Source organism: Phyllostomus discolor, chromosome 14 (assembly GCF_004126475.2).
Source record: "Phyllostomus discolor isolate MPI-MPIP mPhyDis1 chromosome 14, mPhyDis1.pri.v3, whole genome shotgun sequence".
NCBI lineage: Eukaryota > Metazoa > Chordata > Mammalia > Chiroptera > Phyllostomidae > Phyllostomus > Phyllostomus discolor.
Genome location: NC_040916.2, coordinates 50,331,446 through 50,344,836, shown reverse-complemented (window position 1 = coordinate 50,344,836; position 13,391 = coordinate 50,331,446). Strand labels below are relative to the sequence as shown.

Here is a 13,391-nt window from a genome sequence, read left to right as displayed (position 1 = left end):
GATATGACAGGGACTTTGGGAAAGGTGACCTCTGGCAAAGGTGGTTGGGCTCTGCTGACCTGGCCTTCTTCTTACAGGAGGTGCGGCCATGAGAGCTGGTGTGAAAGAGGGCGACCGCATCATCAAAGTGAGTGACCTTCCCTTCGCGCACCTCCATTTTGACACCAGTTATTAGTCAGCCACTGGTTTAGGGGTGGTGCCTTGAGAGTGAGCACAGTGGTGTAATGTGGCAGAGGATGAGGACTAAATATTCTAGGCCCTCCTTGACTCAAAAGCAGCGGTCCTCAACCTTTTTGGCACCGGGGACCAGTTTTGTGGAAGACAATTTTTCCACAGACGGCGGGGGGGTCAAAGGAGCAGGGGATGGTTTTGGGATGATTCATATTCATTACATTCAAGCATACCTCCTGCTGTGTGGCCTAGTTCTTAACCAGGCCTGGACCAGTACTGGTCTGTGGCCTGAAGGTTGGGGGCCCCTGCTCTAACACAGCCAGGCTTCTAAAACAGGTACGGGGGGGATATTCTCTCCCTGTGCAGTGCTAGCTTCAGGTCCTTGCCAGTTCTGAACTACTGGCATCTTTCCTGTTGCTTCAGTGCTTTCTTCTGGAATGCAGAGTCCTAGTATTATTAAGAAAATCCTAAATGAGGAGGTTCCTTTCTTCTAGAAGGAGAAAACACTGGGTCAGTTGACACAGGTACAAGGCTAATGGTTGAGAAAAAGTATATGCCAAAAATTTTTTAATGGATAAACAAACAAATGATTGAGGCTGCAGGTCTTATCCCTGCAAACTTACAGACTAGCTGGGAAGACAAAACACACAGCAGATGTGAACAGGAACAAATTCATAATGTGAATTTGAGTGATCAAGTGACCAGAGGTGGTTAAAGAGCATTGGAAAATAACTTCCTGAAGGAGTGGAATTTTGAATTTGTACAAGGATCCCCTAGGTTTCCATCATCATTACTCAATATCATTTGTCCCCCCAACAGGTGAACGGCACCATGGTGACCAATAGCTCACACCTGGAAGTAGTGAAGCTTATCAAATGTGAGTTGGAGAGAGCTGACCACTAAAGAAAGTAGAGGAGCAGATGGGCTGGGAGCAAAGGCGGAAAAGGACAGGCCTGTTGACCCGGAGGCTACCTTTGTAGATGTGGGAGGCAGCTGAAGTCACATCTTTCATCTTGATGTGGAATGGTCCAATTAGATTGCCACAATTTTTTATTATCATTTCAGGGGGATACACTTAGTATCTCAGCAAACATGTTTACTTTGACACCCATCTTTGCACTCACATTTAGACCCTATTTTACTAAGGCCAGGTCTCACTGAAATACCATTTTCCCTACTCTCCCATTCACGGACATTCTCCCTCATTTGTTTCTTATTTGGGGGGGTGGTATTCTGTTTGCAGCTAGAACAATGCAACAATTGAGTTTGCCCAAGTAATCAAACAGAAGCAACAAATGATGAGGAAACAGTTCAAGGGTGTGGGAAGTTGAGGAGGGTGGAAGGAAAACACTTGAGTGCTTTTCATGTGCCGGGCGGATAGTATACTAGGGGCTTTATGTTGGCCACTTAAGTTAGTGAAACAAAGGAGGACACAAGGGACTGATCAGACAGACTCTCAGGAGTGTTCCCAGATATTTATGGTGGAACTTTGGTTGAGGTCTCTTCTGCATGAAGAAAGGGAAAGAAGGGGTACCCATGTTCATGCAGGGTAGGTAAGCAGGAAGTAGAGAATGGGGACATTACAAGTGAGGAGAACTTTATCTATAGAATTATTAGCTTAATGAGGGGAGAAGGAAGAAAGAACCCCCTCCTTTTCGTTTGAATGTCTGCTGTCCAGAACAGTACCACTTGAGCAAGCCTTTGTCTGTCCCTGCAGCTGGTGCCTATGTTGCACTGACCCTTCTGGGCTCTTCACCCTCATCCATTGGTGCCTCTGGGCTCCAGCAGGACCCAGACCTAGCAGGAGCTCCCCAGGTCACCCCTGTGATCCCACTACCACCACCTCCTCCACCTCTGCCACCTCCACAGCGCATCACCGGACCCAAACCTCTCCAGGTAATGGTCCTCCTGCTCCTCTCTTCACTCCGTTGTCCCTTTGAATAACTTCCACTGGGAAGAAAATAGGTTAAATTGAATGGTATGTTGGTAAGCAGAGATAAGCCAAAGAGATGTTCTCCTTCCATGTAAACATGTGTGCAGTTTCATCAGACAGCTGCATACAGTGTGTTTCCTAAATGTGTGGAAGACTCTAAGGAGGCCCCTTAAGAGTACTCCTCCCACACCTGCAAACTTGGAGAGAGTTAAACACTGTCACCAGTCATTGTCACTAGGGTGTGAAACAGTAGGGGAAAGGCTTCCTGGAGAAAAAGACTGCTTGGAGGAATGAAATATGGAGCCCAGCCTGTAATAGAAGAGAGTAAAGAAAGAAAAAGCAAGTAGGGAAAGAACCTAAAGTCCAGGGAAAGCTGTGTGATGTGTTAAAAAGTGGTTGAGATGCAAATAGAATGGGGAACAGGATTTTCCAGTTGAAAAGAAGACAGCCCAGCGAGTCCTAGGAGACTTTAGAGAGCAATTTGATACCAGAGGTGATTACAACAAGGTTTTTAGGAAGTTCAGGTAAAGTCAAAGTAAGATTGTATTACTGAATTCCAGTGAGGTTCCAAGTGTTACACAAAACACATTTATGATGCAGGCTCAACTCACATAGCTTTCCGTGCCCAAGAATCAGCAGGTAGAAGAGAATTGAGCTGGTCCCCACCTCTGACTACAGTCATATTTTTCATTCTTAGGATCCTGAATTTCAAAAACATGCCACCCAGATCCTTAGGAATATGCTGAGGCAGGAGGAAAGAGAGTTACAGGTAAGGTCACTGCTGAGGGTAGACTGTCCATTGCCTTAATGAAATAATATTTTATCAGTGCAATCTGCCAATATGTACAACTGAATGTACAGGCCATATTCTGTTACCATAAAACTTTAAAAATTAAAACTCAGAACCACTAAGAAATCGTCATAGGCCAACAATTTGCTAAAGCAGTTAAAACAGAATTTGACCAATAGAATGAATAGGGTAGTAGCTCATGGATAATAGATTAGAATAGTGATTACATAGACAAAATACAAACAAGTGATGAGACAGGTAGAATAAAATGAGGGAATATTAGAACTGAGGAAAATCAGAGTCAGTTGGAATTGATTTTGCTGGTTTCCAGGGAAGGGAGGCTCAGGAAGAAGGTGGGTGCCCAGCCAAGCTGATGGAGATGAGGGTGCTGTTGGTAAAAGGGGTGCAGAGATTTCCAGGCATAGAGGACAATAAGAAGATTACTTTGGCTGGAATAGAATCACTAGGTTACTATAGTGGGTTGCAGCAAGCTCCTCACTCCTTCATTTCAATTCAACAAACTTCTGTAAGTGCCCACTGTATGTAAAGTATTGTTTCTGTGACGTACAGTGAGGAAAAGGATCAGACAGTTCTTGTCCTTAACATGTTTAAAACTTAATGGAGAAAATTCATATTATAGTAGGGGAGAGAGTGGCAAGAACAGAGTTTCCAATAAGAGAAAGAAAGAGAGCAAATAATTGGAAATGTAGGGGGAAACTTTATAGAGGATTCTATTCCAGCTAGGCCTTAAAGAGTGGGATTTTTGTATGCAAAAGAGATGGGGGATGTAATACTACTCAGTATAAGTCAAAGGCACAAAGATATAAAAATACACTCATTTATTTTGGAAACACTGGGTCCCTGCTGTGTGTGTGTGTTGCAGTGCTAGAGGGAGGAGGAGTCCTAGGGGCAAAAGTTGGAATGATTACAAAGATAAATGGGAGATTAACCTTTCCTTTAAGAAGTTTGTAATCCAGTAGTATATCAGTGGATGAATGAAGATACAGTTACACTAATATAATAAGTAATGATATATGTTGACAAATGTCATGGAATAATCAAGACAATGTGGTCCTGGTATAAGAAGAGACCTATATATCAATAAAGTAGAATTCAGAGTCCAGAAATTAACCCATACCTCTATAGTCAATTGATTTTTGACCAAGATGTCCAGATAATTCAGTGGAGAAAGAATAGTCTTTTCAGCAAATGGTGCTGGGACAACTGGATATCTACATGAATAGAATGAATTTGTACCCTTGCCTCATACAATTTTTTCAAAAATTAACTCAAAATGGATCAAAGACTTAAATGTAAGAGCTGAAATTAATTTTAAAAGCTGTAGCACTGGCTGGCGTGGCTCAGTGGATTGAGTCCCAGCCTGTAAACTAAAGGTCGCTGGTTTGATTCCCACTTCAGGGCACACACCTGGGTTGCCGGCCAGGTCCCCAGTAGGGGGCGCAGGAGGAGCAACCACACATTGATGTTTCCCTCTCTTTTTCCCTCCTTTCCCCTCTGTCTAAAAATAAATTAATAAAATATATGTTTTTTAATAAAATATATTTTTTTAAAAACTGTAAAAACTCTTACAACAAAACACGGGTTTAAATCTCTATGACTTTTTATAAGGCAATAGTTTGTTGAATATGACACCAAAAGCACGAACAACTAAAAAAAAAAAAAAAAAAAGATAAGTAGGATGCTATCAAAGTAAAAAGACAACTCACAGAATGGGAGAAAAGATTTACAACTCAGCCCTGGCTGGTGTGGCTCAGTGGGTCGGACATCACCCTGCAAACTGCAAGCTTGCTAATTTGATTCACACGCCTGGACTGCAGGCCAGGTTTCCAGTCAGGGGCATGCAAGGGATGGCCAGTTGATGTTTCTCTCTCAAGTTGATGTTTCTCTTCCTTTCTTTATCCTTCCTTTCCCCTCTCTCTAAAAATAAATAAAATCTTAAAATAAAAAAAATGTGCAACTCATATACCTGATAAGGGTTTAGTACCAGCATATGTAAAGGGCTCTTAAAACTCAACTATAAAAAGACAACCCAATTTCAAAGTTAGCAAAGGATGTGAATAGACGGTCCAATAAAGAAGATAAATAACCAATAAGCACAGGAAAAGCTGCTCAGTATCATTAGTCATTAGGGAAATGCATATCAAAACTACAAGAGATACCACTCCACACCCACTAGGGTGGTTAGAGCCAAAATAACAGAAAATAACAGTTGTTGGTGAGAATGTGAAGAAATCAGAAAAAATATTTGTTTATATTTTATATACATATCCACAGTCCTAATCTACTCCAACCATTGGTGGTGAAAATATAAAATATAGTTATAGCCACTGTGGGAAAGTTTGGCAGTTCCTCAAAATATTAAACAGAGAAACAGAGGGATAAGATGATCAGTTCCACTCCTACATATATACCAAAGAGAACTGAAAGCAAGTTCAAACAAAAACCCATACGTGAACCTTCATAATAGCATCAGTCACAACAGCCAAAAAGTGGAGACAACCCAAATATTCATCAACTATTGAATAGATAAACAAAAAGTGGTATCAGGTTGGCCAGAAAGTTCATTTGGTTTTTTCCTTAAGATGGCTCGGTTAACACTTAGTTTTCTTTAACTTCATTCAAAGTAATTTTGTTAGATTGTATCATGATACCTGTCATTTCAGCGTGCATTTTTTTAAAAAAACATAAAAATTTATTAATTTTTGTGTAGCCATTTTAATATGGAGAATGGAAGAAAATATGCGATATTTTCAGCATATTATGTTTGTTATTTCAAGAAAGGTAAAAATGCAATTGAAGTGCAAAAAATAGATTTGTGCAGTGTATGGAGAAGGTACTGTGACTGATCAAACGTATCAGAAGTGGTTTGTGAAGAAGTTTCATGGTAGAGATTTCTCGCTCGACAGTGCTCCTTGATCAGGTAGACCAGCAGAAGTTGATAGCAATCAAATCGAGACGTTAATTGAGAACAATCAATGTTACACCACATGAGAGAGAGCCAACATACTCAAAATAGTCAAATCAATAAAGTTATTGGTGAAAATAAAAAATGTATTGTTTATTTTACAGAAAAAAACATACAGACTTTTTGGCCAACCCAATATATCCACACAGTGGTATATATTATTTAGCAATAAAAAGGAATGAAGTAGTAATGCATGCTATCACATGGAAGAACCCTGAGAACACTATACTAAATGAAAGAAGCAACTCTATGAATATACTAAAAACCACTGAATTATACACTTGAAAATGGTGAAGTTTGTTAATGATTTATATGTCAGCGATAGTTTTTAAAATAAATTTTTAATTCCATGGAAGCCCAAAAGGAGGAATAATTGATTATGCAGTGGTCAGAGAAGTCTTCACGAGGTGACAGTTGAGTTAGGATCAGTCCGTTTCACTCTGGAAAGTGCTTTGGGCCTTGATGAGCTTGGAGTTTTTTCTGAATACAGTGGGAATTGATCAAAGGGTTTGTGAATAGGGAATATACATATCTTCAAAGCAGTGTTCTTTAGAAAAGTGTGTTAAGTGGATTAACACGTAAGGAAATCATCCAGGAAGCTATTGAAATAGGTAGGAAATGATGACAGGTTTAGTAAGAACAGAAAGTTGGGAATGACAATGGGAGACATCTCAGAAGGCGTTATCAGTAGAACTTATCAACTGGAAGGAGGAGATAAAGGAAAAGAGAATAAAAGATAGCCCTGAATTTCGATGCCTGGATAGATGGTGATGCTATTGATGGAATGAGAGAGGAAGAGGAACAGAGTTTAGGGGAAAGAAATGAAGGTCGTGTTTGGGTGTGCTGAGTTTTAGGTGCCCCTGGGATATTCAGATCAAAAGACCATCACAGAGTGTATGGAGGTACCAGGGCTGAACCTCAGGAGACAAGACTGGGTTGAAATGTGCATTCGGGTATCCTCAGCACAAAGGTGGTAGTTGAAATTGCCAACTAGATGATAGCACCTAGGGTACCAGTGCGGGGAAAAAAAGGAAAGCTGAGGGTGGAATGTGAGAGAGGAGGCAGGGGTAAAGGTACAGTTGGGGGAGGAATGTGAGGAGACCCAAGGTTGTGTAGAGTTAGGAAGTCAAGAGGGCAGCATTTTGAAGCAGACCTAGAAGAAACCATTGGACTTGGCAATTAGTCCATTTTATTCTTTAAAAGGGTATCTGTGTGAGATAACAGGGAGGAGCTAGATGGAGGAGTGAGAAAGGCAAAGCAGTATGGGGCTGTAAGTGCAGACGGCTGTGCTGCTTTGATATACGGGGCTGTGAGAGGAAGAAGAAAACTGGGGCAGTGGCATGAAGAACACGAGGTGATGGACAGGGTTTTGTAGTGGTTTGTTTTTAGGACTGGAAACTTGAGAAAGAACCATTGAAAGGAGACTTTGAAGATACAGGAGTAGTGCCTAAGAAGAGCCCGAGGGCAATTGGAGGCATTAACTTTGTAAAGATTTGTATACATAGTTTTTCTCTACTGCATCAGGGAGGGGTGGCTGCAAATGTTTTGAAGTGAAAAAAATTTGGGAAGTTCTTACAAGATGACTTTTTTTGCTGAGAAAAGGGTTGAAGGCTTGCTGGGCTAGACCTGGAGAAAATGAAAAAAGGTCGTGTGAGGAATTTGTTAAAAAAAAAAAATAAAAGGCTGGCAAGTAGCAGTGAGGCCCCAGGTGAGCTTAGAGAATATATGCACTCAGAGTCTTTATTTAACTATTTAACCAGCCAGCTCTACTAAGTATTTCCTTCTGTAGCGCAATAATAATACCTGGCCATATTCAGTCGTGTAATTAAGCACCAGACACTCTGCTAAGCACTTTACATCCACAATCTTATTCAGACCTTATAGCTCAACTCTCCCCAGAGGCAGGTACTGTCATCTCCAGGCACTTTTGTCTACGAGGACAAACTAAAGCTTGCCCAGGTCTACACAGCTAGTAAGTGGAGGTACCAGAATTCAAAGCCAGGACTCCCAGACTGCAAAGTCTAAGCTCTACATGTGTGTGCCGCACTCCCATGTGCTGTGAGGAGTGCTCGATAAGTGTTGGACTGCTTCCCATCTACGGGCCGGGGAGACCTGTGGTGGCTTCCCTCATCCACACACCCCACTCATCTCAGCTGCTTCTCACTGTGTGAGTTTCCTCTTTGGCACTTTTCTGTGTGCTGATCTGGACAGTCACATAAATATTTCACACTTGAGGAGTAGTCAAAGAAGACCTTATTTAGGATGTGGGAATTAAGCCAGCCTTTCAAGAATGGGTCAGAGTAGGATGGGCCTTTGTGTTATGTCTTCTTTCTCCAGTTGCAGCATGTGTTCTGTTTCTCACCATTTATACTTTTTTCTGCTCAAATTGATGGTGAAATAATGTGCATCTACTAGAATGCAGAGATCTCTATCCCCTTTCTTTTAGGATAACTGTTTATCCCCCTCACTCGTGAGTCATCCATTCTCTACTAACCACCCCTTCTGCCTTTTCCCCTCCACCCGGTCCTCACCCTTCCCCAGCGTATCTGTGAGGTGTATAGCCGGAACCCCGCCAGTCTGCTAGAAGAGCAGATCGAAGGTGCCCGGCGGCGAGTCACTCAGTTACAGCTGAAGATCCAGCAGGAGACTGGTGGCTTAGTGGTGAGTGATAGTAGATATAGCTCTAGAATGGGTACCCTGCAGGTGGACTGGGTGGAATTAGTGAGAAAACTAGGGCAGAAGGCTTCCTGAGTCATGCAAGGACCCCAAGGCTGAGCTAGTAAATGTTTAGTATATAACAAAGAAATAAAAGTTGGCCATTTTTTATTTAGGGCCAAAGAGACTGAGCACCGTCCTGGCACTTGAGACATAAAGGAAAAGGCCTTTCAGGATCTTACCGTTGGAATGGAAAGCAATAAATAGGAAATAAATTGCTGTTGGCTTTAGTCTCCTAATTATCCATCTCCTTCTGGGTAATTTCCTCATAGCTGATACATATTCCTACACTGATTTCACTCAGTATTCATCTGGTAGCTTTTTTCACCGCTCATTCCTCAGGTCTTCTCAAAGAAATACAAGTACTTTTAAAAGTCGGGCTAAGTAAAGGATGCCCAGTCAGTTGAGAGATTGCTATAGCAGCAGCTAACCACACTTTGTGGGATATTCCAGAGAGAGGATGGTGCTTATCTGTTCTAGTCAGGGAGGGAGTTTTCTCTTAGTAGAGTCTTGCTTATCTCTAGCAGGCTTTCATTCTTTGGGTATATAGGAAGTAACTTTGCAGAAACTTTAAGATCTGCAAGAATAATATTTGCCAAAACCAATAGAAATTATTTGGAGATTATCCACTTTCTCTTTTAGAGCATCCAGATCAAAAGGGTCTGGGAAACACAGGTTAATCAAACTTAAGCTGTTTTATTTCCTAAAGGACTTCTCAGTGTCACAAGGTTGATAGGAGCTCAGGTTCTAGACTTATACCATCTGGATTCACATCTCAGTTCCAGTGCTCACCAGCTTTAAGACTCTTGGGCAAGTTACTTAATCCCTGGGAGCCTTGGTGGCCTCATTTATGAAATGGAGATCACGACAGGATCTGCCTGACAGCATTATTGTCGGAGTTAGAGCATGCCCTCAGCACAGGGCCTGTGCAGTTGCTGCCACCACTGCCTGTGCGCCCATGTGCTCTGTGAGGTGGAGTCTGAAGCACTCCACCTGGAATCAGGAGGTCTCGATGCAACCATGGCTTTATAGTTTATCTGCTGTGTAGCTTGGGCAAGTTACTTAAGATCTCTGGGCTTCTGTTTCCTCATTATAACATGAGAGCTCCGTACCTGCCTCAGAATTGTTGAAAGACTAAATGCGATGTAGAAAAGAGGGCTTTAAGAACAGTGAAGCACTGTTAATACAATGCTCTCTGCATTGGCTGGTCAGCGGCCCTAGGCCAGCACTTCAGATATCTTTAGAGATGGAACTTCCACATGTTCCCTCAGTCATCTGCTTGAGATTTCGTACCCCTTGATAGGAAGTTCTTTCTGTGTCCAGCCCAACTAAGGGAATAGATGTTTTGAGGTCATGGTTATAAATCAAGTGAATTTTTGGAATTTTTCTGATGGTAAAGCTCTCTTCTACCATTAGGGGTCACCATCCTCCTGAAAGTAAAAATGAAACACTAGCTCTTGTAACTGAGCATTTTTAAGGCAATAAAGCAGAAGAGACCACTAATTGTAAGCACATATCTACTGAGACTGAGGGAAGGGTTGATCAGAGGAAGGAAACAGTAGGAGAGAGGTTAATAGAATTTCCTCAACCTTTGGACGTTTCTTTTTTAGGATATACTTACACTACATGGTGACACCAGCCAGAGATCATCAGAAGGTGAGTCCCTCCCACCACCCCTTTTTTCTCTGGCACGTCCCTAGTCCAGGTTTTTTAATTTGTTGTCCCTTCTCCATGAGGTAGATCCAGGGAAAGAAAATATATAGTGCCTGCCTCTGGGAAGTAGAGTAATGAAAGAAAGCAGTACCAGAGCACAGGGAAATTGGATACCACTCTTTCAGTAGAAATGAGTATATAGCCAGTAGCACTGGGTACCTAAGTGCCAGGGAGAGACTGTAGTGATGATGGTCCACATACCAACTTGCCTAAGCACCTAGCACTTTTAGGAGCTCAAGCAATACTGTTGCAAGAGAAAATGGATGGGAATCAGAGAAAGTTGCAAATGAGGCAAGGGCTAAGACCTGTGAGACAGAGATATGAAGTGTTATTTCAGGAGATGACATGGTCTGGGTGGCACAGGTATACAGGTAGGTAAAGCCTGTGACCCAAGGGGTCATGAGATAAGAGAGGGAAAGGAAAATTGGGAAATAAAGGAGGGTGGCAGTTTCGCTTTTCTGCTCTGTGTACAGGTTCCCAGATTAAGGTTCTCCCTTTCCCCAGACCACAGTCCTCCTTACTGAATAAGTTGTTTTCTTGTCAGGCCGACTTTCTCTGGATTCACAGGATGGGGACAGTGGCTTGGACTCTGGGACAGAACGCTTCCCTTCTCTCAGTGAGGTGAGTGTCAGCAGGAGCAAGCCTCTTTAAAAATGTAGGTCTAGTGTCCCTTCTCTAGTACCTAATGGTTCTGCTGCTCACCTGTTGCAAAGGCCTCTGGCCTGTCGTGGATAGTTTCTATAGTTCTAATTGCAAGGATTTTAGTCAGTCTGCTCTGGGTTCCAAAAAGGAGGTTTCAAACACATCCTACATGCAAGATCAAATCTGGCTTCTATTTCATCATAACTCTGTTATATAAAAAGTAGGATGGAGAGAAAGGCCATGGCATTAACTGTTGCTTGACCAAAAACACATTTCTGCCTGGCTTTGAGTAACTCATCTTTGATTAATACTGTGAACCCTGTCTGCTAAGAAGCAGCAGTCTCTCTTTCTCTGACAGATCTTTTTGTACTTCACCAGTTCATCTTTTCTGGGGTGGTCAAAGGATTTCTCTTTAAAAAAAAAATTCTTTCTTTAGTATTAGAGAGAGGGGAAGGAAGGGAGAAAGAGAGGAAGGAAACATGGATCAGTTGCCTCTTGTACATGCCCAGCCAGGGACCTGGCCACAACCCAGGCATGTGCACTGACCAGGAATCAAACTACCAACCTTTTGGTTTGCGGGACAGTGCCCAACCCACTGAGCCACACTGGTCAGGGCAAAGGAGTTCCAGTTTCGGCCTCAAAGGTTCTCTCTTCCAGGTGTTCTCAGTTTGCATATATGAACTGCAAGTATGAACTTACAGTATAAAAAAGACAAGTGAATGAAAAAAATAGTAAAGATATTAGCAAAATACAGACTTCCAGCCAAGATGGAGGCATAGGTGGACACACTGTGCCTCCTTGCACAACCAAAATTAAGGACAACAAAAATTTAGAAACAAAAAAACAGAACAGAAAATTGAACTGGAAGTTCCAACAACCATTCATCCAGACCCATAAGAAGGGTGGAGTCAGTGGCCAGCTGAGAGGGGTCATGGCAGGAAAAAGCGGTGGCTGGCAGACCAGAGAGTGCAGGGCGAAGGCAGCGGCCAGCAGACCCCAGACTTGGGCACGGGGAGGCAATGAGCAGACCCCGTGAGGCATGCAACGCAGCTGGCTGTCCGCAGTCACATTCACGCGCAGATAAACCAGGTGAAAACTAGCAGGGAGACCGACCACGCAACCCAGGGCCCCGGCACCAGGAAATAAAGCCTAAAAGCTCTGATTGAAAACACCTGTGGAGGTTGAGGTGCCAGGAGAGACTCCCAGCCTCACAGGAGACTTCGTTGGAGAGACCCATAGGATCCTAGAACATACACAAGCCCACCCACCCAGGAACCAGCACCAGAAGAGCCCAATATGCTTGTGGGAAGCTGCAGAGGGGACTGAAATCCCACAGAGCGGAGTGAGCGCCATTGTTCCCTCTCGGACCCCACCCCCACATACAGTGTCACAACCCAGCAACTGGGTTGCCCTGCCCTGGTGAACACGTAAGGCTCTGCCCCTCATACATACTTTTAAGCAGCCAAGAGATAGCCAACCTATCAGATGCACAGTTCAAAGCACTGGTGATCAGGATGCTCACAGAATTGGTTGATTTTGGTCACAAATTAGATGAAAAAATGAAGGCTACACTAAGTGAAATGAAGAAAAATGCACTGGGAATCAATAGTGATAGAAAGACAACTGGGTCTCAGATCAATGGAGTGGACCAGAAGGAAGAAAAAAACATACAATCAGAAAAAAATGAAGAAACAAGAATTCAAAAAAATAAGAGGCTTGGGAACTTCCAGGACATCTTGAAACGTTCCAACATCTGAATTATAGGGGTACCAGAAGGAGAAGAGGAAGAGCAAGAAGTGGAAAACATATTTGAACAAATAATAAAGGAGAACTTCCCCATTCTGACAAAGGAAATAGACTCCCAGGAAGTCCAGGAAGCTCAGAGTCCCAAAGAAGTTGGACTCAAGGAGGCACACACCAAGGCACATAATCATTACATTACCCAAGATTAAAATGAAGGACAGAATACTGGAAGGAGCAAGAGATAAGGAGACAGTAACCTACAAAGGAGTTCCCATCAGACTGTCAGCTGATTGCTCAAAAGAGACCTTACAGGCAAGAAGGGGCTGGAAAGAAGTATTCCAAGTCATGAAAGGCAAGGACCTACATCCAAGATTGCTCTATCCAACAAAGCTTTCATTTAGAAGGACAGATAAAGTGCTTCTAGATAAGGTCAAGTTAAAGGAGTTCATCATCACCAATCCATTATTATATGAAATGTTAAAGGGACTTATCTAAGAAAAAGAAGATAAAAAATATGAACAGTAAAAAGATAGCAAACTCAGTTATTAACAACCATACCTAAAACAAAAGCAAACTAAGCAAACAACTAGAACAGGAACAGAACCACAGAAATGGAGATCACATGGAGGGATAGCAACAGGGGAGTGGGAGAAGGAGAGGGGTGAAAAAGTATAGAGAATAAGTAGCATAGATGGTAG

General features: G+C 42.6%; 1 protein-coding gene across 17 annotated transcripts in view; it reads left to right on the top strand.

The window, feature by feature from the left end:
- Positions 1–13,391, top strand: part of ARHGEF11 (Rho guanine nucleotide exchange factor 11) — a 115,323-nt gene that overhangs the window by 67,199 nt on the left and 34,733 nt on the right. For 15 of the 17 annotated variants that reach the window (XM_036015636.1, XM_036015629.1, XM_036015628.1 and 12 more), the window contains 7 exons: positions 78–127; positions 991–1,048; positions 1,889–2,067; positions 2,802–2,873; positions 8,422–8,541; positions 10,206–10,251; positions 10,853–10,929. In XM_036015636.1, coding sequence (XP_035871529.1) covers positions 78–127; positions 991–1,048; positions 1,889–2,067; positions 2,802–2,873; positions 8,422–8,541; positions 10,206–10,251; positions 10,853–10,929 — 602 coding nt within the window. The remainder of the gene's footprint in view (positions 1–77; positions 128–990; positions 1,049–1,888; positions 2,068–2,801; positions 2,874–8,421; positions 8,542–10,205; positions 10,252–10,852; positions 10,930–13,391) is intronic. The other 2 variants (XM_036015634.1, XM_036015635.1) reach the window with 1 other exon arrangement.